Source organism: Brienomyrus brachyistius, chromosome 10 (genome assembly GCF_023856365.1).
Source record: "Brienomyrus brachyistius isolate T26 chromosome 10, BBRACH_0.4, whole genome shotgun sequence".
Classification (NCBI taxonomy): Eukaryota; Metazoa; Chordata; class Actinopteri; order Osteoglossiformes; family Mormyridae; genus Brienomyrus; species Brienomyrus brachyistius.
Genome location: NC_064542.1, coordinates 20,467,539 through 20,493,627, shown reverse-complemented (window position 1 = coordinate 20,493,627; position 26,089 = coordinate 20,467,539). Strand labels below are relative to the sequence as shown.

Here is a 26,089-nt window from a genome sequence, read left to right as displayed (position 1 = left end):
CAGCGGAGATGTCTGATCTAAGTGATTTTGAGCGTGGTGTGATTGCCGGTGCCAGACACGGTGGATTCAGGATCACAGCAGCAGCTGCCCTCAGGGAATTTCACACACTGCAGTGTGTAGAGTTTACAGAGCATGGTGTGATGAGCAGAATCATTCAATCATTGCCATTTTTTGTGGTTAAAGCTAACAGGAAGGCTATTAGTGCAAACAATGCAGTATGACAGTGGTGTGCAAAAAGGCCTCTCTGAATGGAGATGCAGTTCTGTATGGGGTTTTTCCCAGCACTAGCTAGGCATAATTAATAACTAATAACGCAGCCACTGAATGTTTACCTCCGTGGAAGTTAAATACCTAAGCACTTGCCAGAGTAATCCTAAGGTTTGAAGCTAGCACCATGTGTAATGGGGTTATCAAAAGGTGTCTTGTTCGATTCAGCCAAGCTGCAAGTTCTGCCTGAAAGAACAATGTGGAAGCTGATGTGTGCGGTCATGCTTCAGTCGGCTGCAGCAGAATATCTAGACGGCGTCAAAAATTCCCCACATCTTACAAACCCAGCTAAACATTTTCGTTCCAATAGTTGGCTCAGATCCTCCTGCCCCAATCTAACTACAGCCCCAGACACACAGACCACACTTAGAGCCCATCCATCTATCGGCATCTTCCACGTCGCTTCCAAAATGTCGTGGGTTTTTCCGATCATTCTAAAGACTCCGCAAGGCACGGCTGTTGAACGGTCCATTTTTACTGAAGACGTTATATCCAGATGCGCTTTCTGGGAACCATTATTTTATGCTCAAAACTAAGAGAAATACCAGTTAAACCAAGTCGTGAGCCATTCCAGAATCAGCCATTAGCAACGAATAAAGTAACTAGCAGGTATTAGTATTGGGAGCCGCAAATCCCATAACAATTGAGCAATCTGGATCAGTTTACTGGTCTGGCTCCATTAGGACATGACAAATTGCTTCTGGTGTGGTGATTGTAGAATGGGGGGCGGGTTCCAGGTTCCGGAACCATTTTTCAATGTTAAAGCAGCTTGCTGTCACACACCCCCATTGCAGCAGTGGTACCCCCCTATCCTGACTGTCACTGATGCTTCTCTCATCACTCAGTCAGCTGAACGGAGGAAGAAGGCAGCGTGGAAGCTGTGAACCTCCCTCCTTTCATCCACCACACTTGGTGCTCAGCTTCTATTCTGTTCCAGGCACAGATCTGGGTGACTGGCCTGCGAAGATGAAACGTCATTGCTGCTGAAAAGTAATCAATGAACTAATCAGAGAAAGACACTTTAATATTCTAAAAGCACGTCTGACAAAATTATTGCTGAAGTCATTAGTACAAAATGTAGCAAACTGTAAATGTGTCTCTGACATTTGCGGATAAATGAATTAGACATCCATCATCCAACTGCTTATCTTACAAAGTCATTAGAAACCAATATCATTTGGATTGAGGCAGGAACCCAACCCTACTTGGGGAGAACATGAAAACTCAACCAGACAGCAAGGGAGGCATTTGAACCTCTGAATCCTGAAGGTGTGAGTGTTACAAACTGAGACACACCAATGACGCAGACACTGGAAGCAGACACCTGCATTGAGTATGAATGAGAACCAAACCCTCACTGAAGGCCGAATCTGTAATGTTAAACATAAACCCAGACCTGACCCGGTAGACATGGAGGCACCAAGGGCCAAGTGCGTGAGATGCACAGGTGCTGGACAGGTGTTTGCATCCATTAGGATTTTATATCCACTATTGCGCAGCATGTTAAATATGTAATTAATGCCACAGTGTTTACGGTTTACTTACCCGTGTCGCTCGCGATAGTCATCAATCACCCTTAAGCGGGCCGGATTTTTGTCTGAGTGCAGTCTCACTTTTAAACAATCGAAATGCAGCCTTTAACAGAATCCACAAGATGAATAAACAGGCAGAACACACGCAGTCCCAGTTTTTGAAGCAACACAGGGCTCATAATGGGTGCAGGCTGCAGGACCCACTACGGGACCCACCCTGTTTGTGGGCACATCCAAAGGCCCTGTGGTCTACCATGGGGAGTGGACCAGTGCAAAAGTGGGTGGGGTTACAAGCTACCAGTGGGTACTAATGGCACGCCTGTTGGAACCAGCAGAGGTGTGACCACCAGACCTGGCATCTTGAGGGGAGCAGGTATGCTGGTATTGATCACAGGCCTAAAGGTGATCCCCTTTGTTCTTCTTCTGTTGAGATGAACATCTGCGGCTCAGGTGTCTTTAGCCTTGGGATCACTCTGGGGCTTGGGTGAGGAGATGTCCATGGACCGGATCTTTGGCCGCGTTTATGGCAAAGCCTTAAAATGAGCAGTAGGACCCTGGGGACTTGTCATCTCCAAAAGGTGGGGATGCTCTTCATGTCTACTTCCGAGCCATGAAGCCCACTAAACGACCAGAGTCAAATAAATAATGACAAAGAAAAGTATTCAACTATCAAAATTAACTGCCGTCATTGAGAAGAAGATCCAGTTGGAAAGAGAAGAATTTCTTTAAAGGACAAGAATAAAGAATAGCAAGAGGTTTAAGCCCAGATTGACATCGTTGGGATCATGAATTAATGAAACGTCTAGGAGGCTGTCCTTTACAGAAGGGCTTTTAGCAGACCTTTGGTATGGGCCGGCCAATGTAAGTTGACAGATCAAAAAAAGACAAGCTTGACATGACAATGATTTTGACCGTTTGTGGGCAAGACGCTGGAATGCTTTGTACTGCCTCTCTGAGTAGATCGTACCTAGCATCAAAAAAAGCACTCTCGGGGAGACGGCGACATGTATGACAGATGATTTCCTTGTATTACCCACTCAGACAGACCCCGCGAAACAACTGTTCGAGTGAGTGAAAGCAGATTAAAATAAAGTCTGTGAAAGTTGAAGGATCCTGTGGCCATTAATTCCAGATGTGGTTTCATCGTTTCCCATCTCCCCTTTGGAGTCACCCAGGAAGATGGTCGGAGAGGGTTAGGGATGGTTGGAGACTGGGGATCGGTGGAGGGCTCATGGATATCTGTGGAGATCTGCTCTCTTCCTCTTGTCTCTGACAGATGTTCCCCGAGCCGTCATCAATTCTGAGGACCTAGATGCTCAAGCAGTTTATGGGCCAGTCACGCAATGGCAAAACTAATTTAGGCCCTTGAAGATAAATGGACATTGGTGACCCATAGGCGAAGCACTGTTCTCAGTGTGTGTTTAATGCACTCTGTTAACAGACGTTTGTGTTAAAAAGTGTACATTTCTTAGATGTCTGTTTAGCAGATTAGACCTTAACAGTAATGGACTGCCTTTCGTTTATCGGCTCTCCGGTCTCCCTGTTTCTATCCCTGCTGATCTAGTGCTCTGAAGTGCCGTGAGATTAGCAGTATTTGTTGAGGTGCTTAGCAGTATAGTGGGGGGGAGGGGGGGTGTCATCCACACCCTTGAAATAGCCCCTTCCCCCTCAAGAAAGGCAGAACTGAGACTAAGATGTGTGAAATTTGGCAAACAAGTTTTGTTTCCTTTAGTGACCATCATTAGCATTGGTTCTGGACGGCACGATTTTAATTAAGGTCAATTAAAGTGATTAAAGGGGATAATTACTATATGTATCCCCGCCCAGCATAGTCTGCTTTCTGCCGGCGACAGCCGGTTTTATCTTAAATTACAGCCAAATTTCAGCACTTAAAACAAGAAGGATAATAAGACCTCAAAAACTAAATGAACGTCGTAAATATCGCATTCGCCTTTGGCGTGACTGAAAATGCGGAACAATTGACTTCCCCGCTGCGAAGTTAATCTCTGTCAGTGTCCCGCGGGGCTGCACTGCTGGGGTTGGGAGGGGGACAATGTGCTGGAGCGGAGCAGAGCTGAGGATCAGAAACAGAGAAGAAAACATTGCAGAGGGATGCGTTTTTACGTAGCTGGATCCATGCAACTGAACGGTCAAAACTATGAACTGGAGCTTTTCGGAAATGTAGCCCAGAGCAGGAAGGAAGCTTTCTTACGCTCACTGTTACTGGCTTATGGGATTATTTTCTTGGTCATGGTCTTTGACACGGTCTTAAATGAAATCGCCCTGGGCCTGCGTGAGAGTGTTTTGTTCAGCTGTTTGATGTTAATGGCCGATCTTCACAAAAACTGTTTACCATTATGGACTCCTCCTTCCTTTCCAGTTGGCCTATTTTGATGTAGCGCCTTTTGTGATGCGGTTTTCCCCAAGCATGTACGGCTGCCCCTAAGACAAGTAATCATGTCACAGTACGGAGTGATCATCTTTATGCAATTTAACACAGTTTGGATGATGTGTGTGGAGAAGAAGAGTCACCCTAAGGTAACAACAGGAGGAGGAGAGAACCCAAGGAAACCCAAAGCCTCCCAAGTGCCACGTTCTCCTCGTAGGCAAGGCTGGCACTGTGCGTGACAGACACAGTCTGAAGCATTATTAGCCACCACCCCCCACCCCTGGATTTATAAGGATCCCGATTTTCTTGCTTGTGCTAGTCAGTTGATCCGCTGAGCTCGGCAACTCCTGAGCGGCGGGGAGTAGGCGAGAAAAAGGGAAGATGGACCAGACAAGCTTGTTAGGATCATGGACACACAGATGCAGAGATACTAGACCCCACTCACGCTGATGAAAGACCCCAGGCCATGATCTCCTGGAGATTCATCAACCTCCCCAGTGGATTCAGTGCGTTTCAGGGAGCCTAATCTCTGCCAGATGCTTGCAAATGAACCCCAGGTGATCCTTCGGTTCCTCACGGTAATGGTTTTACCATAGGGATCATCTTAGACTTTGCTACTGGAGTTTTCTAAAATAGTCTTTGGAAAAAAAAAATTCCAGAGATTATGGTGATGGTGTCGTATTTATTTAATGTATTGGATTTTATAGAGCAATGATACAGAGCTTTGTGGTTGAGCTGGATAGATCCTAAAATAACACAGTAATTTTTTTGTGGATATATAGTGGGCGGCAAGGTAAGATGAGATGGGAAGTAGGTCCGGGACTGACATGAAAACAGGCGAAACAGTTCTAGGGGTCACTTCGAAACCTGGTGAGTCCCAGTTGTTAGTCTTGTGTTGGGTTTCACTTTGGAGACGCTCCATGCAGGGGACCTGTGTGCACTGGCGGGATCAGGGGAAGCTCCGCCCACTGTCAGTAACGGCAGCAGAGGTGTAATGGTGCGAAAACACTTCTGAAGCCCAACCATGAATCCTCGTGTAGTGAGCTTCTTCACTAACGTGAGGCTGTCCTTTTGCACAGAGATGGGCAAGCTGCAGACATTCAGCTTTCCAGAGGCCGCTTTAGTGACTCACAGGCAAAGCCAACGCAGCAGGCCCCTAGACGTTTGCGACTGAGGTGTTGTTGTAGATGTAGGGGTTTCTATTTTTCAGAAATCCGTCCCTCTATAGAATCAGTCAGCGAGTTCCGGATCAGATCTCCCATCGCTTTCACTTCCAATGACATCGTGCAGAAATGCAGCATCGTAACGGAACAGTGCTTCTCCGGGGAGGCCCGGTCCTTGAGAGTCGTTTGACTGTTTCCGAGATCCATGACATGAAGTTGAACAGCTTAATGAACTGCAAGCCATCCGACATCGTCATGACACATCTTCATATGGATGTTATCATTGTGAGGAACAATGCGATTCCCTTCGTATGCTATGAGACATGTACTATCCAGAGCACACTGCACTGCGTGGTAAAGCCTCGGAGTACAAGGCAGATCTAGCTCCCAGTGCTATCATTATTGCCCGAATTAGATGCTCAGAATTCTGTTTTTATTCAATTGGCGTTTCAGCACCTGTGTTATGGTGGACAGCGACTTTCCATATCTCACTCCATTTTCTCCATCGATATGTTCAAGACATCCAACGAAATGAAAGTGTCTTACTTTGGTCTGCGTAGACTTTCTGTCACTGTGAACTCAATAATGACTACTTAATGGACTGAAAACATATGGAGCAATACAATAGACAATGTGATTTGTTTCTTCATGATTCAAACGTCTTGTTCCCCATTTGCATCCAATGCCTGGGTACTTCAGGACTAGACCGTGGTACAATTTATAGGTTCCCTGGGATGAAGGTAACAGTGGTTATGGTGCATGTTTGGAGCAGTTTGCACGGTCCTCGCGTTCTTTGTGTCCCTGTGTCAAGTTTCAGTGCAACACTATGAGCCTGGCTGCTCCATCCAGTACCAAAATGACGTGGTCTGACCTTCTCAGCATCGTGACCGAGCACATCGTGCTGGCAGCCCCCAGTGTCCCAAGGGGCGGCCTCATCCACGTCATGCCTCTGCAGCCCCCACGCTCTCTTCACGATGCATAGCTTTGCCCATATATCTTAAGACATATATTTTAACAAAATGTTTCTCAATTTAAATGATAAAGTTTATGTATCTGTTTCAAGTTTGCAGTTATATGATGCTACAGGTATGTAGATATTACTGTAAAAATAGTTTACAGTTTCATTAAAATTAATGAAATGCAGCTGGGTTGTGTCTCCAGTTTGTCATCAATACCTGGGGTGGGGGGGGGGAGCTCATAAACCCTTAAAAACACTGTGCATGGTAATCAGATTCATCTGTATTAGTAGACTCATCTCATAGCTCTGTTTTCAGGGGGGAATTGTTGATATTGATAGTCGCTGGTATTGCTTTAACGAGTCCCTATGTGAAACAGACCACAGCATCAAATACAGCCAGGACAGCTGAAGACCACTCCATACATCTTCTTTACCTCTTTCTTTTCTGTTTCCTGACATCATTTCCTGTTTTTCCACACTTTTCGTCAAATGGCATTATTGCCCCTTCCTCTCGCATCTATCATTGTTTGATAAACGGCCAGAAACTTATCAAGTTATTAAAAACAGAGCAGACCTTAAGATGCCTCTTCCTGGTCGTATTAAGAAGGAGCCCGTGCAGATCTTTTTTAGAAGATGACTGCAGCCAATCATGGTTCTTGTAGCTTTCAGATAGATGGGGAAATTATTTAAGTATAAGTTTTAACGTGCATGGTGTGTGTATCCATCTTACAGGGCCCACTGGGTTTGGATGGCAAACCTGTGAGTACGAATGTCTATGATCTAAACAAGTGCAAGGGTATGGTTTACAGCACCATGAAACCACACTGCATTGATGAGTGTCTCACACACGCACACACACACACACACACACACACACACACACAGACATCCTGTCCATGTTTTGCTTGTTCCAAGAGCTGCGCACGTTACCATGCGGCTGCACTACATGCAGAAACGCGCTCACATATATGCATGCTCATGCTAACTCGTATAGCCCTGTGTGCATTGCAGCCAATCTGGGGCGGGGGGGGTGTTCTCTTGCAGGGACTCGTGCCTCACCTGTTAGCCATCAGGGCTGTTTAGCTTCTCAGACTGGAAGCAGCAGTGAGACATGAATCACTCTGTTGTGGTCAGGGCCAGCACCAGACTTCAATGGCAGCGTGTCGTGTCTATGAAAAATACCTGCCATCGTTATCATTCTACTCGTTAATCTGTCTTTTCCCTTCCATTCACAGGGTCCCCCAGGTATTAAAGGAAGTCAGGTACGTCAGAACATTGCTTTGTTTTTGTCCATTACACCTGCCAGCATTTCCTGTACTTTATTTCAGTATTTCAGCTATACTTCGGTTCACTTAGCCTAGCCGCAAGCACATTTCTGGCTACATTGTAAATGAGAGAGGACAGCAGTTCATTAGAATACCATTGTTTCTGCGTGGCCCAACTCCGAGCATTCTCCAGCTGTTAGCCTTTGTCACAAGAACTGAACAAGACCGTTCGAGCCGCTCTTGGAAACACGACTGCAGGAAAAGCAGCGCTAATGCTAACCCTGACGCCAACTGTTTTCACACCAGGATGCGTGGAGTTTCTAGTTCAAAAGAAGTTTTTATAAAGCTATTATATTTAGCCTTGTGTTACTGCTGTCATCATAAAAAGCTGGATTGCCCTGAGGGTTAGCCACTAAACAGGCATTTTAAAATACATTTCTACAAAAATTGTTTGTAGTAAAAGGATGAAGTGAAGCTAGCGTAATTCAATGACTCTCCCATATGTACCAGGTGCACAATTACTGTTTCAGCTTATTCGTGTTCTTGAATAATTTAGTGTGACCCTCCGACAGCAGCGTCTGTCTGAACGCTTCATCACACTGTATCACTTCTGCTGACATTCAAAAAATGCTCTTTTCAAAAGTAAAAATAGCCGTTTTCGCTCGTTATGCTTCAACTCACTTTGCGTAAATTAATTTCGTGGACAGCTTTGTCAAAACTGACTTATGGCTCAGTGCTTGCAGTGTTTTAAACAGCAGAGGGTTTCAATACAGGTACGTAAACGGTGAGGACAATAAATCCCAGTCAGTCCAAGGTCCTAAAACATTCCAGTGTGACATGGAAGGAGAAATCCGTATGAGACTTATGACGCAGCGCAGCGAGAAAGATGAAGTGTCCTGCCCAACACTAAATTACTGAACTTTCGTGAACAAAACGTATAAATAATAATCTAATAATAACATGAGAATAAATGTTTTCTATTATGCTTTAAGCGTTACGGTCAGCAGAAGGCTTAGTTTCCCAGGCAGATATCCTGAGCCCGACATGGCGATTTAGGCCTGAAGGGGGCGCCAGTACCTAGGAATGGCTGCTTAGCTGCCCGGTATCATTATCACCTTAGCGGCCTCAGCTATGTTACTAGCCCATTACGGATTTTCACCCCTATGAGAGTCTGACTGGAGGAGCGCCATCCTCGCCAGCCCCAATTGTCGCATGGCGCCTTGAGGGGCCCCATGTGCTAAGGCCAAGCCATCATCGCATCATTAGCTGCAGTCTAATGGGTGGCGGTTCTGCCGCCCGTTGGGAGACCTGAGCTGGTTCCTTGTTCCAGTTTTGTCAGGAATTAAATCAGAATATGACGCTCCTTCCATCAGATGCACAGACCTTGCGGCTGTGATTGTGGTAGGACAAATTGCTCTCATTCTAACGCCATCACTTCTTTTCTCAAAAGTAAATAGTTGCACTTCATTAAACATGAAGCCAGCGACCTTGCAGCAGAAGCTCGGATATCTTTATTATTTCCTTCCTCAAAGACCAGAAAACCTCTGACCAGGTCTGACCCCTTTTGCTCTGGGTCAGTAACCTCTGATCTGGAAATCAGCTCCTCCCAGAAACTTCAAGTTCTGTCAGGCCATCTGACAGTCTGTCGTAACCCAAAAAATGTAAAAACGTCGTGTGAGACTGTACCTCATTACCTGTCACTTTTCTTGTCTTCTCAGGGACTACCTGGCCCAAAAGGAGAAAAGGTATTCAGAAACATCAGAATAAAACAAGTATTAAATGCCTTAAATACACATACCCGGTATATGATATACCTTACACACATGAACATGTAAAACATTCAGAAACTCGCAGTTCATTGTCGGCTTAAATTTCACAATTGCCAGATGTTCATCGAGTCTTATACTTTCTTTCCTGTCCTCTCTTCTTGGTGTCTGGCTCTGTGTACATTCAAACATGAGCGTAAAATTATAGAGGGCCATACATCTTTCGATTGGCTTTACCCCAGGAAAAACAAAGCATTCATGAGCAAAGCCTTCTTTAAATCAACCCTGCTGATTACAGAATTTGAGAAAGTTGTATGCTAAGGAGTCCCATTCCCTAATCCACCTTGTCATGTTTACACAACTTACGAGGAACCTCATTCTGGTCTGGTTTCCTCATCTTAATCAGCGTGTTCTATCATAGCACATAAACTTTCTGCGGCATGGCCCTTTGCGGGACTTCCGGAAAGATCTTTGATCTTGTTGCACCATTGTGTCTGCAGTCATCCGAGCCTACTGTTTAATACATGTCTGTGAATGATCCCTTCTTGATTCACTGTCTCCCCAGGGTGACCAAGGAGACGTCGGGCCAAGGGTGAGTCATGGAGTTGGTTGAATGTATCCCATGGGATCGATATTCAAATAACCAGGAGACCTATGCATCCACCCCGCTCTGAGCCGGTTGTCTATCGCTCAAAGCACAGATGAGTAATGGTTCTACGGAAATCAAGAGTGGAACCAGAGACAAAGGATACGACACTTTGTACGATATTTAACATCTGATCAGACCGTCCATCATTCTCTGTCCTCGGGCTCCAACACATCAGTGCACACACTCCGGCACTGGCACAGTACAGACCTTAATTACACGTCTTGTTTAAATAACACCCCTCCACCAAATCCACTTGAATGACGCGTTGTCTTTTACCTTATGGAGGGGGTCGCTAAAGGGCCAGGTGTAACCAAGGCGGGCGAATGTCCCTTTCCCACCATTGTCCAAAAGCTTGTGGTGAAAAGAGAAAAATGGAATCTCGCTTCGGTAACATGATACGACGTAGCATTCCGACTCGGAGCCAGACAGACCAAATATGAGTTCGTTTTGTAAGAGTGGCGCGTTTGCGCCTTTCGCAACGCCGGGGAAAGCCTTGATTTGTGTGGCTGTTTTGCTTCCCCAGCTGTAAGGAAAGGTGAAGTTAATTCAGCTCTGTGGGTCTTGCTGGATTCCACAGGCGGCCCTCTGAGGGTGGCGGTGAGGCTGCAGAATCTGCTAAGTGGCCTGCGGCCGATTGATTGATGGCTGAAACAACAGAATGGCAGGCAGGCCGAAAAAGCGGCTCTGCCTGCCATCACTGTGGGCTCCCACAGTAGGGCCTCCTCTGCATTGGGGTCTGTCTCTCCTCAAAACGGATCCCACTCTTTGCTGCCGAAAACCCATTCATCACATCTTACATTTCAGCCCAGAAACCGATGTCTTAAAATACTCACTTATAAACTATTATACTTTTTATCTGGACGATGAAGTACATGTGATAGACATTTTGGTAAAGGAGTTAAAAGATTTATGGGTCAGCTGACACAGTCCAAAAAGGGTGCTTGTCTGTAGTTGGGGTGCGTGTGGACGTGTTAGGAGTGTGTGCGGACATAATGAGCCACACCTGTGGGAGGTCACTCTCTCTGGATATCCCACACCCAAACTCCTGCTCACTGTCCCGTCCTGAGGTTTAAGCTTTTAAAGCTTCCTGTTCAAGGACATGGGCTTGCTGGGTCTGGAGCATGATATCCTTGCAGAAACGCTTGATGGGACATTATTTGTGGTATGGCTGGATACATCATGAAACCTCACATTTTTGTTGTTTTTCAAACCCCTTGGTTTCCCAGGAGGCTCCAGAGCAATTCCGAGTGCTGTAAATGATAGAGTACAAAACAAGTAAGTCTCGGAATTAGATGTTAAGTGGAAAAGTAAATATTGGAGTTGGAAGAAGGACATGCTGTTATGATGTCACTCTTCATTGCTATCTAAGAGTTTCATCAACCAATGTAACAAATAAAGACAGCTGTCTTAAGTTTAGGGTGGATCGAGAGGGACACGGGGACAGTATAGAGCCTGTGCAGTTATGGGAAGGGGGATGTAAAATTTCCCTCTTGAAATGGACAGCAGATCACAGTGTCACCAGCCCTGACCTGCATGTTCTGCTCCATCTGGCTGCATCTGGCCTTCAGAACAGATGGCGTTCTTTAAGTCCCCTTATTGCCTCGTCCGGTTTGTCTGCATCCGGTGGTGTCTGGATTTGAGAACAGATGGAGTGACCTGTGGGCAACACTTGACCCCTGACCCCTGGCGGGGACTGAGGGGAAGGCCATAGGTCGTGCATGACTGCTGCGTTGCACCATCACACATCATCCGTCATCCTCGGCGAGGGTGTCGGGTCAGGACCTGCATCCAAACCTGGCAGGTCCAAAAGAAGGCAAAAAGGCTACTGGAAAATCACAAGGCACCCACACCCTCATTTCATGCTGCTCAGCAAGGAACCCCCCCCCCCCCCCCCAACCCCCACTTTCTCATAGACACCCCCGGGACACATCGATTTGCTGTTTGTCTTTAGGTCAGGGCAGAATGAGTAATGCGGGGAGCCAGGACTCTGTCTGCATGCAGTTCTTGTGGTGAACACGTGCGCACTAGGGAGGTGTGTCGGGGATTGCTGGAGATCTGGCATTTCACAGCTTCGAGATCGACAGGAATATGTTGGGTGCCGTGTGACCAGCACAAATCCTATCCGCTTCGAGTGACTTCAGGAATCCACACTCCTTAACCTAACAGAGGTTTAGGAATTGTTGCAAAGACTTATGCAACCTCTGCATACATGACTTACTTGTTAGGGTTTAGAGTGCTGAGATTCTGCGGTTAACATTCATCTGGGGTAGCTCCACCACACCCTGGGGTTTGGTGAGCCTCATTGTACTCACAGCTGTCTTGTGTCACCCTCCCCTCCCCTGCTCAGGGACTGCCTGCCTCAGGTGCTTCAGCAGGACTGCTCAGTAATCAGATTCTCACACTGAAGGTTTGTGGTAACCCCCCCACCTCTCTGAGCTCACAGCCCATCCGTCTGAGCCTGACCAGCCCTGCCTCCTCATGGGGTCTCCTTATCACCTGTTCACGTTTCTGTGTGCTTTCTCCATCTCTGCTGAGCAATGCCAGGGCCCTTCTCTCTGGATGCCTTCACCTCTGCTCCATTAAATCTCGCCAGCCCCGTTTTCCCTGATCTCTTGACCTCTCTTGCTCTGTCTCTCTTCCCTCCTCCCTCGAACTCCTCTTCCTCTCAGATGATCTTTCCCCGCTATGACCATGGATTTCTCTCAGATGACCACCATAACTTTAAAAGACTGATACTGAAGGTAGACCCCCTGAATGGTGTACCTTGCACTCTGCTTCCCCCAGCTCCACCCTGGCCCCGCCCCTCTGGCCCCGCCCCTCTGGCCACGCCCCCTCGCCCTCCTTTCCCTGACTCTGTCCCTCACCCCATCGCCTTTAACCCCCACGAGCCGCCGCTGTCTCGCTCCCTCATCCTTGGCCTCCTGCTTGTCTGATTCACATCTCAAGCTGGTCTGCGTGTTTTTGGAATACATGCCTGTTTCAAACTAAAAGGGGAGTACAAGAAACAAGTAAAGCCCAGTGCTCCATTTTACAGTGTGTTTTTCATTAGAGGTTGAATAAAAAGCCTTTTGTTGGTGTAGTTTTATTTTGAAATTATATGCCTTCCAGAACTATGCTAATTAGTGTACAGAAATAGCTCTTTTATCCTGCTGGTATAAGTGCTTCATATCACTTTGTAGCAAAGGTTTCATTTTTCATTTTTCCATAACAGCCCACAATGTCTGGGAAGACATTCCCAGTCCCAGAAAATCATTTCTGCCATGGGTGGGAACGTCAGGGCAATAGACTGATGCAGAAGATCAGAATGTCTTCTTCGTGTCACTCATGTATAGAAGAAATCTTTCACTTGGGACTGGAGAAGCACTTAGGCCACATAGGAAAGAGCTATTCTAACGAAACCACCTTAAACCGTACAGGTACATGCTGATTTAAGCCTAGTGATGTCGGTCGTATTCATGTCCCTCATCTCTCTCGTCTTTGCATTTGATGGCAGGGTGATCAAGGACAGGCTGGTCCACCTGGTCCCCCAGGGCCACCCGGGTCCCCTGGACCAAGAGGACCTCCTGGGAACACAGGGAGGGACGGCCCCCGTGGCCCCCCTGGAGAGCAGGTAAGGCTCCCTGTCGCTGTTACCAAGCCTGGAGTGGAAACCATTAGCGTTTCCTGTACTGTGGCTCCTGTGTAAGGTTTCAAAGCTCCAGTTCAACGTTCCTCTGTCGGGCCCCCCTTCCCAGCCTTCCCAGCAGGAATCCCGATGCTAAGGTCGCGCTCCTGAACCTCCCTTTGCCACTGTTCAGCTCGGGTTGCGATCCCTAAACCATGCGGCAAGCAAAGGAGCGGGTCGGTGTCAACACTCCCGCTTACCGCAGTGCTCCGGGGGGGGGGGGGGCTGGCGGACGAACGTGTCCCGATAGATGCCGACTGGGCTCCATGCCTCTCGAGGCAGAGGTGCTTGGGGTCACAGGCCACGGTTCTGACTGCACTAGGGCGAGCACTGAACCGTCATGTGTCAGCTTGCTTCGCACACCGATGCACGGCGGCTCCGGAGATCAAAACAGAAACAGCAGCTGCGATTCCGTCTCATCTGGTTTGCATAACAGCCATCCGCGGTGCGCTCTGCAATGGATACGGCTCCGGCTCCCATTTAATAACCACTCGGTTCGCTCTAGAAACAATGGGCTCCCGCTGCAGGGCTAATGTGGGGTTTCCAAATTAAGTCACTCACTTCAAAGGTCAATATATTTGCGCAGACAACTGTGCATATGTGGTGGGAGCAGGTCTGTATGGTAATTCGTATTTTTCCAAGTCCAGGAATTCAATTAATGTCACACTGCTGCCAGAGCAGTGGGTTAAAAGAAATGTTGAGGTCGTTCTTGGTGGGATGCTGGCTGTCCCGCAGGAAAAAAACATTTTCAAATCAAAGAGCAGACATGGACTGAGTATCCATTCCTCTTATTTTGTTGCTCCAAAGGTCCCTTTTAAGATCATTTGTGAGTATTATGTGATCTTCATGTCCAGAGAAGGTGAGAGCGTAAGTGGAAACTGATCCCCCTCATTTTGAGAGCAGATGCTGCTGTATTGGAAGGGAATGCAAGAGCTCTCTGTGTTCCCTTTGATTACAGACTCTACTCTCTTGCACTTTTCATCTTTTCTTCCCAAAATATCTTCATTATCAAGTTAAGAGCCACAGGACATTGGAAGGGGACAGGAATGGAGAATGCAATACAGATGCTTCTCGACATGCGATGGCATTATGTGTCAAGGAATATGTCAAATATGAATATGACGAACAAATAACTACTGTCACTGAATAAGTAAATAAACTGAATCAATAATTCCTGAAACTAAATACCAGTAATTGAAAAACAAATAATTCAATACAAGTTAATTTGGTGAAACGTGCACAACACAACACATTACTGGACACTGTATGAGATGTTTCTGCTCCGGCCACTACAGGAACTTGAAGTGTAGCTGCATGGCCTCACAGTAGGACAGGCACAGGGTTCTGACCCATTAAATGTGAAACTCAGAATGTCCACCTGGAGACCGCATGTATATGTGTGTGTGTCTGTGTTACCCGAACAGGTGAGAGAGGGAAAATCATCATTTACAATATCTGTTACCTGTGTTTTCAGAAGGGAAGGGTAACAGAGAGAGAAATCATTAACTGCAGATTTGGGACTGTACCCGGGCCTGGGTTGGATTGTATTTTTTAGACATTTTTGGTCAGATTCCTCTCATTATTGAGGAAAAAGGCATTCAAACCACCATGTCCAATCATAACAGCCAGTATTAGTCTCACTGTATTGAGAGAACACTGACACCTAGTGGTTTCTTTATAGATCAACGCTTCATTCCATAGCATTTTTGGCACCTTCTTTAACAATCAGGGTTTCAGTCAATTGATGGGCATCCCACAACGCACGGGGCGAGGAAGGGGGTCCATCCCACCACACTCACACACATGCGCATTCACAGACTTAGGGCGATCCACCTGACTGCTGGTTCGGAGGGGGTACATGTGGGCTCACAGACCGTTGTGAACAGACGACCGTAGACCTCTGAGGAGCTCAGCAGTGTGGTGGGACTGAAGAAGCACAATCGCCATGCAAGTCATGTGCAGGTCATTCCGTTTAATACTAGTGATGCTAACTCTCCGCTTGTCCCCTCACATTTCACAGGGAGCTGCTGGGAAAGAAGGTATCGAGGTAGATATACATTCGCATTGATTTCCATGACATGCTTTTCTCCAGTTGCTTTACCCGGAGGTAAATGTTAAATATCTGCAATCTTGCCCAAGGGCCGGTTACAAGTCCATCACCAGGAGCTTGTTTCCGGAAACCTTTTTGGATTTTGCACTTGTTTCCAGTTGTTTGTAATCCAGGTTTCCTCGGCCACATAGATCATAATTAACCCTGACTATGTTTTTCTGTTTTACAGGGACCGAGCGGAACTCCTGGAAAACCGGTATGGCCACCAATGTGCATGCCCATGCTTATATGAAGATACATTACCAGTCAAAGTTTTTGGACACACCTACCCATGGAAAGGTTTATTTGTGCTATTATCTGCATTTTAGCATAGTTATAAAGACATGAGAACTATAAAATGACCATCCATCCATCTTCTACTGCTTTTCCGGGTCAGGTCACGGGGGCAGTGGTCTAAGCAAGGAAACCCAGGCTTCCCTCTCCCAGGCCATTTCGGTCAGCTCCTCCTGGAGAATCCCGAGGCGTTCCACCCGGCCTGCCAAGAGACATAGTGTCTCCAGAGTGTCCTGGGTCTTCTTCGGGGCCTCCTCCCAGTGGAACATGCATGGAACACCTCACCAGGGTGGCGTCCAGGAGGCATCCTAAGTAGATGCCTGAGCCACCTCATCTGGCTCCTCTCAATGCGGAGGAGCAGCGGCTCTACTCTGAGTCTCTCCCGAATGACCGAGCTCCTCACCCTATCTCTAAGGGAGAGCCCAGCCACCCTGCGGAGGAAACTCATTTCGGCCGCTTGTATTCGCAACCTCGTTCTTTCAGTCACTACCCACAGCTCATGACTATAAGTGAGGGTAGGAACGTAGATCGACTGGTAAATCGAGAGCTTTGCCTTTTGGCTCAGCTCTCTCTTCACCATGACAGACCGATGCAGCGCCCGCTTCACTGCTGACGCCGCACCGATCCGCCTGTTGATCTTCCGCTCCATCCTTCCCCCACTCGTGAACAAGACCCCGAGATACTTAAACTCCTTCATTTGGGGAAGGACTTCTTTCATCCCAGCTGCTTCACACTCGGCTGCAAACTACTCCAGTGAGAGCCGAAGGTCACGGTCCGATGAAGCCAACAGAACCACATCATCTGCAAAAAGCAGACACCTATTCCTGAGGTCACCAAACCGGACACCCTCAACGCCCTGGCTGCGCCTAGAAATTCTGCCCATAAAAGTTATGAATAGAATCGTTCACAAAGGGCAGCCCTGGTGGAGTCCAACCCTCACCGGAAACAAGTCCGACTTTCTGCCAACAATGCGGACAAAGCTCTGACACTGATTGTATAGGGATTGAACAGCCTTTATAAGGCAGCCCGGCACCCCATACTCCCGGAGCACTCCCCACAGGACTCCCCGGGGGACACGGTCGAGTACCTTCTCCAAGTCCACAAAGCACATGTAGACTGGTTGGGCAAACTCCCACGCACCCTCCAGGACCCTGCCGAGAGTATAGACCTGCTCCATTGTTCCATGGCCAGGGCAAAAACCACACTGCTCCTCCTGGCCCGGTGGTACTCCTCAGCTGCCTCTGGAGTCCCACAGGCTAAAGAGACGCTATAGGACTCCTTCTTCTGCTTGATGGCATCTCTCACCGTCGGTGTCCACCAGCGTGTTCAGGAATTTCTGCCAGATTCCCAGCAGACCCGCACTATATGCTTGGGTCTGCCAGGTCTGATCGGCTTCCTCCCCCACCAGCAGACCCAACCCCCTCTCCTCACCCAAGTGTCCAATACATGCAGCTGCAAGTCCGATGACGTGACCACAAAGTCGATCATTGAACTGCGGCCTAGGGAGCCAAGTGCACATCCCCTTGTGTTTGAACATGGTGTTCATTATGGACAATCCATGATGAGCACAAAAATCCAATAAGAAAACACCACTCGGGTTCAGATCAGGGGGGCCGTTCCTCCCAATCACGCTCCTCTAGGTCTCACTGTCATTGCCCATGTGAGCAATAGAAGTCCCCCAGGGGAATAAGAGAGTCCCCAGGAGTAGCACTTTCCAACACCCCTTCCAAGGACTCCAAAAAGGGTGGATTTTCTGAACTGCCGTTTGGTGCATAAGCGCAAACAACAGTCAGGACCCGTCCCCCCACCCGAAGGCGAAGGGAGGCAATATACAGGCGCCCAGCCAGACAATAAGTATGCCCACCCCTGCTCGGCACCTCTCCCCGTGAGCAACTCCAGAGTGGAAGAGGGTCCAACCTCCTTCAAGGAGACTGGTTCCAGAGCCCTACACTGTGCATCGAGAGGTGAGCCTGACTATATTTAGTCGGAACCTCACAACCTTGCACACCAGCTCAGACTCCTTCCCCGCCAGAAAGGTGACATTCAGTGTCCCTAGAGCTAACTCCTGCAGCCAAGGGTCGGACCTCAAAGGTCCCCGCCTTCGGCCTCTGCCCAACTCAACTTTCTTTGGGCTGTGCCTGACCAGGCCCCATGGGTGCAGGCCTGGCCTCCAAGCACTCGCCATCGAGCCCCACCCTCAGGCATGTCTCCAAGAAAAGGGACCAGTAACCCACATCCAGGCAAGGGAAAACGTGAACCTAAGCCATCATAAGGGGTCTAATGAGCCGCACTTCACCTAGTTCCTCACCCAGGACCTGTTTGCCTTGGGTGACCCTACCAGGGGTATAAAGTCCAGGGCAATTTAGCTCCTGGGATCATTGGAACATGCAAACTCCTCCACCACGATAAGGTGTCGGCTCCAGGAGAGGCTATACAATAACATATATAGAATTATGCAGTGACCATAAAAATAATTCAAGTTAATTTGTTGGGGGTGGGGGCAGCTCTGTCTTTTGGGACTCAGAAGGTTGCAGGGTCAAATCCGGTGGTCAACAGAGTGATGTCACCATTGGACCCTTGAGTAAGGCCCTTAATCCTGATTGCTCCAGGCACCGGCTGACCATAATGTCTCCTCTACATCCTGAAAGAGGTCCCACACATGCTGAGCACTCATTGGCCGCTTTTCCTTCACTCTCTGGTCAAACCCCTCCCAACCATCTCTACTGAGTTTGTGTCAGGTGGCCAGGTTATGTGATGCCACTCCGTCACTTTCCTTTGTAAGCAACTTGGTGTGTCCAAACTTTTGACTGATATTGTATGTTTATAATTTAATGAGTAAATACATTCCTAGACCTTGCAGCTATGGTTGGCTGAGCAGAATCACCTGTGCAATCTGTCTCAAGAAGGTCAGCTTTCTGTCTGATGTATCATACGGGTCCCAGTCCCTCCATTACAACATCATAACTGGCAAACGGAGGTGGACTTGGGATGTAGCTGGGATGCCAGTAAGTTCCTGACACAGCAGCAAACTGGTGTGTGGGCTTATGTTTTCTAGAGATTTTTAGGCATCTGAATCACAGAGATTACAAAATGTCTCTCCCAAAATGTAATTAAATCTCCTTGGTCACATTTTACTTGAGGGGACAGGAATAATGTAGCATTACATACTTACTTAATGCGTTAATTAACCAGAAACTAAATGTGAGTTACGTACTGATCCCATGCTTGTTCATCATTAATCAGTCATGACAGTTCATGTACTCCGTTCATGTACTCCATTCAGGCACTATATTAATTAACAGTTAACTAATTAGTTAATAATAATAAGGCCACTTGACGGGCAAAAATTACTTACTAACTCATTTACTACTCAAGAACAGATCATGAATTAGAAGGTTTCCCCATGAAATAACTGTCATGATTAATTAATGATGAATGAACATGGGATCAGTACTTAACAAATATTCATTTACTGGTTAATTAATGCACTAAGTAAGCATGTACTACTTCATCGTCCCCTGAATCCTCACTTGTATGGTTAAAGCTTACTTTGTTGGAAAACCTGTTTGTGACATTCTTCCTGGGCACTATGCTGGGCTCAGAGGCTGGGGCAGGTCGAGCTTCACTTTTTCTGGCTCACTGTCCCAAAGCTCAGAGTGAAGTGATTAACTGGGATTGAACCACCAGACTGGAATTACAGCTTATTTGGAAGCAAACATCACATCCAAGTCTAGATCTTGGTTTTTCTCATTTACACACTGAAAGAATACAAAAGCCTTTTTTCCAGTGTACAAATAGAAACAGTATGTGAGACCAGAGATGACTGATGCTAATGATGATCAGTATCCACTGCAGCAGCGGCAATACTGTGCATTCTTCGGTTAATTTTCATGGACAGAGCTGATCTCGGCGTGCTTGTGCTGCAGTATCGGTCTGTGTATCTGCAAACCTACGATGACTGAAAAGATCGTGGCACCTTCGTGACTCTTGCTTGCTCTTTGCAGGGTGAAGATGGTGACCAAGGTCTTCCCGGGCCACAAGGACCCCCAGGATCAAAGGTCACATTCCAGTGTTGATGATAGTAACTCTGTTTTGTTGCTTAAGGTCTTAAAGTGCTTCAGCTGTGTAGCTTCCTTCTTGAGAGCTCATAGCCTCCTTGCAGCTGCCCCGTTGTCTCTGCACTGACAGACAGATTGGTCACAGGCCCGCCCTGGTACTCTGTGTTATTCCTTGCTTTGTTGACTTTCCTTTCATGTCTGTCTTTCCATTGTCGCCTCTTTTCATGTCAGGGTTTTTCGGCCCTTTCCAGCTTGTCGGGGAGCCTTGCGCATTTCGGGCTCACGGGACGCACACTGTGTAGATCACAGGCATCCATTGGACACGAGCCAGCATCTCTGATGGCATGCTCATTACACTCTGGCGTGGAGATAATGATGTGTTCAGCGGTTTCGGAAAGATTCGGTTGAGGTGTAATGGCTGGCCGTTCGGCCTACGCAGGCCCCCCCATCTGGCCTGAATTGTCATTAATCCAAAATCTGCAGGACAGACTCTGCCTCGGGGGCTGGTCAAAGGAACAGCTGAAGTGTGCATTGAGCCGAAGCAAAATGCTCTGCATCATAACATATGGATAGGATGGCGTGAGAACGACGTAGACGATGTCATTGATTAGCATCCCCATCACGAGTACCAGTCCTAGCGCAGGCATCATTCTCATGGAATATACTGAGGCACATGGAACGACTAGTTAAATTATTCTAGTCTTCAAACAGTCAGCTTCCTTTTGAGTCTCTTTCACACCCTTTGGCCTCACTCACTCTGTGCTCAACAGGGAGAAAGAGGGATACCTGGTGTTCAAGGCGAAAGAGGAGTGGACGGCCTCCCAGGACTAAAGGTGAGAGAGGTGGCCTGCACACCCTGAGAAGGAGGGTCCAGATGGATAATTATGATAAAAGCAGCATTGCATTGTGGGTACCTGACATGTGAGCCATTGATCACTAACAGTGTAGTCAGGTGACAGGCACCATTTGTGTCTATGTATTTTTATAGGGAGATAAAGGGGATGTGGGAGAGGGAGGACTCCAAGGAGAAAAGGTGAGTGTCCTTCTCATTGGCAAAGCATCATACTCAGTAGCTGGTACATTAGACAATCAGGGACCTGGGCGGTAATTTGGTAATGTGGCCACCTCCATATACACAGGAGCTACAGGCATACTGCAGGTTCTATAAAGATGCTATAATAACGCATGGTGCAGTGCCATCATTTTTTTATATAAGCCCCAAGCCAAGCCTTACAGGACCCACAATCTCACACAGGCACAGTAACCGTGGAAACTATTATTTCCTCGATAGAATGATTTAATGGAAACTGTAAAATGTTACAGTCGTATCATTCCTGCCTGCTACACTGGCGTCCTTATTGTTACCATTCGCCAATTTAGGAAGTGTACAGCTGGTAAAAACACGGTTTTCATTTGGGAAAAATGATGCCCGTGAGAAGTACATAAGGACTTAAAGACAGTCAATATCCAGTGGTTTTGAGAGTTTAGTCTGCCTGGAAATCCCAAATTAAGTAAGTCAAGACAAAGATAGCTAAGGCAATGTGGCAAATAGCATGTCATTTGTTTCGTGCTTGTTCTTCGGATTCACGTTGCTGGTAGGGTGAACGTGGTGAGAAAGGTGCTTCGGGGCATTCCGACATCATTGACTTCAACGGCAAACTTCAGGAAGCCTTGGAGGTGAGCTTCAGCCTTCGTTGGGACGGGTCACCCTTGGAGGCTCTCGTGATGTGGGGCGCCAAGGGCGCAGTGCTGCAGGATATCACATAGCAGGTCACAAGTTGATCGACTTCACAGGCACGGCCCATGTCTTTCTCATGGCGTAATGTTTTAATTTCCACGTCTACCCCTCATTTTACCAGTGTGATTGCCCTATAAATTCCTATTCAGGCACAGCAAGCTCATTATTATTTCCTTTGGTAAACAGTCTGTAAAACCCAGTCTCTGATGAATGTGAGACTCCGGGTCTCCAGCCCTGAGAAAACTGACAGCATCATTTCATGTGGAACAAATTTCATACTGTAAAATTGTAAAAATGTTGTCATGAGAACTTGAAATCTCTTCAAGAGATTTTTGAAACCTCTTCAAGATTTTGTCAATCCTTCCTACTAATTCCGTTTAATTTGGCACTTGATGTTTCACGTGTCCTGTTTATTTTCCTGCGCGGGGAATTGGAGCAATCTTCACGCGCAGTTTGAGACCCTGCAGCTTTTTATGGGCGATAATAGTGACGCTGTGACTGCGGCACATCGAATGCGAGGTGCAGTGTGGTGGCCGATGGTCTCCTATGAGCCCCACTGAACACCTTCACGTTTTTTCCTTCGACAGGCCATCCACACCATCAGCGTCTCGGTAACTCTGACCATCAGCATGTGTTTCTGGTTATACCCCGCCCTCCTCTGCCTCTCTTTGTCCCACCCAGTCTCAGCCCGTCCTTAGACCCCTGCCCCCACCCACCCCTTTCCCATTTTGTCAGTGCTCGTGTGTGCTGTGCGTGTGACTTTGTCTGCTTTGCTTTGGGCACCAAAGCAATCAAAAATTCAAAACATGTAACAAAGTAGCCAAGCCTTGACTATGCATAAAAGGAACACATGGTGCGTGTGATAGACATCAATACTGTATTCTTGCTCCAAAAACTGACGTGTACATTATTTGCTCTGTTGCGGCATCTTTTTTTATCAGTCTGTAATTCGTCTTGACTGTGGGAATATGTAACATGTGCCTGGATACATAATTCTCTATTTAACAAAAAGTAAAAACTTCGGTAACACTTTATTTAAAGCACTCATGTATAATGCGTTATAGATACCTTCATAATGCATTATAAGGCATTCATAAGGGATTAAAGACACAGCTATAACTATTTATAAAATATAGGGCATAACACATTATAGCCATGTTTATTATGCATTATGGCTCTGTGAAGCTCTATAATGCATCTTCATAATGCAGCACAAAGCATCCTTAATGCTTATACGCATTATGAAAGTATCTATAGTGCATTATAGATGACAGCTTCATAGAGCATATATAGCTATGATGTCTGTCCATCCGTCCATCCATCTGGGTTGCAGGGGGGTCTGGAGCCTATCCCAGAAGCTTTTCTGTCCGTGGCCAATGCAGACTGTGGCTCTCCTTCCTCCATGCTAATTACCAGGTCGCTATCTGTTGGTTCAGATATTCTGTTATTATCAGGTGTTTGTTACACTGGAAGCCCAGGCCACTGCCAAATGGGGTCTTTGGTACGATGTCTGAGGGTCTCCCCATCTTTAAAGAGACCTTTCAAAACCCCCTGAGCTGTGCAAAGAATGTGACTAAAATCATGAGCAGAAGAGGCCTGTGAAGATTAATTTGGTTTCTGTCAGGTTAGACCATCTGTTTGATGTCCCAAACTAACAATTATATTTATCACTGATAAATATTATGCTGTTCATATACAGCTTATTCATTTATTTCAGTTATGTCTAACAATCTTTGCATCTGTCATTGCCCAAAACATAAGAAACATACGGCTTTTGTGTACTTTTCTCTTGTCATGGAAATTACGACAAAAGCAAATAATTCCGGGAAGAAAAGTGGTCAACAAAGGCCCAAACGTGGGAAGGAGATGAATTCAACATTTCGCTGTTTTTGCCCCTGGGGTGATGGACAACAGAAGGCTTGATCCAGAGACATTCATCTCACAGGGCAGCATGTCTCACACGCTAATAGCACTGCAATCTGAAGCACCGGTGTCTGGTCAGGATAGCAGATCTGGAACATGGAAGAAAAATGTAGCGAGAGCAAAGGGTAGTGCTGTACTTGAGGGGACACAAATACTGTAGCATTTTGCTATTGCTTATGTATTAACCACAAATGAAGTGTTAGTTACATACTGATCTCATGTTTGTTCATCATTAATGAATTATCACGCATCCTTCCCCTGAAGCAAGTGCTATATTTGTTACTGTGTTAATTCTGTAAACATTTATGAACTACTGAAAGAACCACTGAAGGACTTACTGTAGGAACAGATCGTGAATAACACATGTAAAATGCTAATATTGTATTTGTTCATTGTGATGCATCATTTATCCTAAGCAGTTACTATATTTCTTACTGTGTCTGTTAATTCTGTAAATCTTAATGAACTACTAAAGGAACAACTAAGGAACTACTGAAGGAACAAGTAATGAATAACAAGTACAATACTGATCTCATGTTTGATCACCATTAACGACTGATGACACATCTTTCATCTTAAGTTGCGACTATATTTGTTCATGATTCGTTCATGATTTGTACTTCAGTTATAACTAAGTTACTACTAAGTATTTGTGCTCTGTCAAGTGTTACTGAACAAAGTGATACAAGCAAAGGCGATGTACTAAAGGCTGGGGCAGGAAGTACGATGTTACGGTGGTTTTGCGTAAAAGGCCTGCGGCAGTCGGAGTCTGGGTGCCACGCTGATGGGCGTTAGACCTGGCATGTGCATTGTTATGACTTTGACGCTCGCGTAACAAACCGGTATTGTGCTGCCCTCCTGCTGTGTGCTCCTTTAACTTCTAACAGTGACCCCAAAACCATCCATCTGGCTTTCCTTTGACATTCAGACTCGATTCAAAGAAATTACAGACAATTTAATAATAGTAATATTGTTGAAGTGTCGAGTAAAAAGATGGAAGCTTAATTTCGATTGACAGCATGTGGCGGTACCTAGCAGTCAGGGCCAGTCGATTTGCTATACATCATCTGCTCTCCTCAGATCCATAGCACATTCCTGACTTAGAGTGTTGCCCAAAGAGGTTCAGTGTTGCCTTTGAAACCCATTAAAACTGGGTTTGTGGAGCCATCCTCCACCTCCTTACTTGTAGGGCAACCACTCATCTCTTTCTGACTTTCTGCAGGGTCCTCCTGGGCCCCCTGGACCCCCAGGCCCCCCTGGAGAACCAGGTTCAAAGGTAGGGCTGTCTATTCTCATTAGTGGGGGTATTTGTTCCTCATAAACTATTTACATTTCTGAGATATTTCTGGTCCTGTGTTTCTGGGAACAGGGAGAGCTGGGCTTACCTGGGCCATCTGGGCTTGATGGTGAAAAGGTAAGTAGAGGGTCTTCAATAATGTCTTACTTTTTCGATTGACATCAGTTAATTTCAAGTATTTTACCCCACTCCTTCATTTGGCTTGTCTTGAAAAAATCGTTTGACTTCAAGCAATTTCCTGCCACAATCTTCAAAAGAAAATCATTTTGAAATTTTGTTGACTAAGACAATACATCAATCAGTATTTTCATGCATTTATGAACTCTGAATTCCCTTCATCCATCTATGCATCCGTCCACCCTTCCATTTTCCAACCACATATTCTGATGATGTAAAGCCCTGAGACTCTCCTAAAGAGTAGAGAACACAAGTCAGAGGAACACCCTCAATGGGACAACAATTTGACTGCATTTTGAATGTTTTGTGTTTGAAGTTTTTCACAAAATTCAAGTGATCCTTCAAGCGAATTTTATGGTCTCACTTCTGAGGTCCTCAACATCATTCCTTCATCCTTTGATCCCTTATACTCAGGGTCCCAAGGGTGCGAAAGGTGATCCCGGAGAACCTGGGATGATGGGTGAAAAAGGAGAGAAAGGCGAGATGGGCCTGATAGGACCAGCGGTAAGTGTGGTACTACAGAATCGGTCAGGCGGGGTGGTCAGCTGCCACACAACATGGGGGTGGGAGGAAGGGATAGGGGTTCATCTGGGAGAGGGAGTGGAGACGTGTAGAACAGAAGGAGAGAACAGGGAGACACCTACCAAATAATCGCAAAAGGGCATTCGGGAATGGAAGGGCAAGACGAAACAGCGAGCAGCATGCAGTTAAGGGAAAGGGGCTGAACAGAGGGAAACCCAAACTCAGTCCCAGCTCCACACAGACACACCTGCACCCCTTTATCCAAGTCTAACTGGCCTGTTACATAGAAGTAGCCATAGATATGTAACACTCACATTTATGTAAAGAATGACAAATTG

At 46.6% G+C, this 26,089-nt stretch overlaps 1 protein-coding gene across 1 annotated transcript in view; it reads left to right on the top strand.

The window, feature by feature from the left end:
- Positions 1-26,089, top strand: part of col23a1a (collagen type XXIII alpha 1 chain a) — a 117,682-nt gene that overhangs the window by 84,180 nt on the left and 7,413 nt on the right. Inside the window, exons 6-19 of the mRNA XM_049027666.1 lie at positions 9,293-9,319; positions 9,906-9,932; positions 12,659-12,730; positions 13,483-13,599; positions 15,674-15,700; positions 15,933-15,959; positions 20,041-20,094; positions 20,865-20,927; positions 21,083-21,127; positions 21,694-21,771; positions 22,420-22,443; positions 24,978-25,031; positions 25,125-25,169; positions 25,644-25,733. Of these exons, the coding sequence (XP_048883623.1) occupies positions 9,293-9,319; positions 9,906-9,932; positions 12,659-12,730; positions 13,483-13,599; positions 15,674-15,700; positions 15,933-15,959; positions 20,041-20,094; positions 20,865-20,927; positions 21,083-21,127; positions 21,694-21,771; positions 22,420-22,443; positions 24,978-25,031; positions 25,125-25,169; positions 25,644-25,733 (750 nt within the window). The remainder of the gene's footprint in view (positions 1-9,292; positions 9,320-9,905; positions 9,933-12,658; positions 12,731-13,482; positions 13,600-15,673; positions 15,701-15,932; positions 15,960-20,040; positions 20,095-20,864; positions 20,928-21,082; positions 21,128-21,693; positions 21,772-22,419; positions 22,444-24,977; positions 25,032-25,124; positions 25,170-25,643; positions 25,734-26,089) is intronic.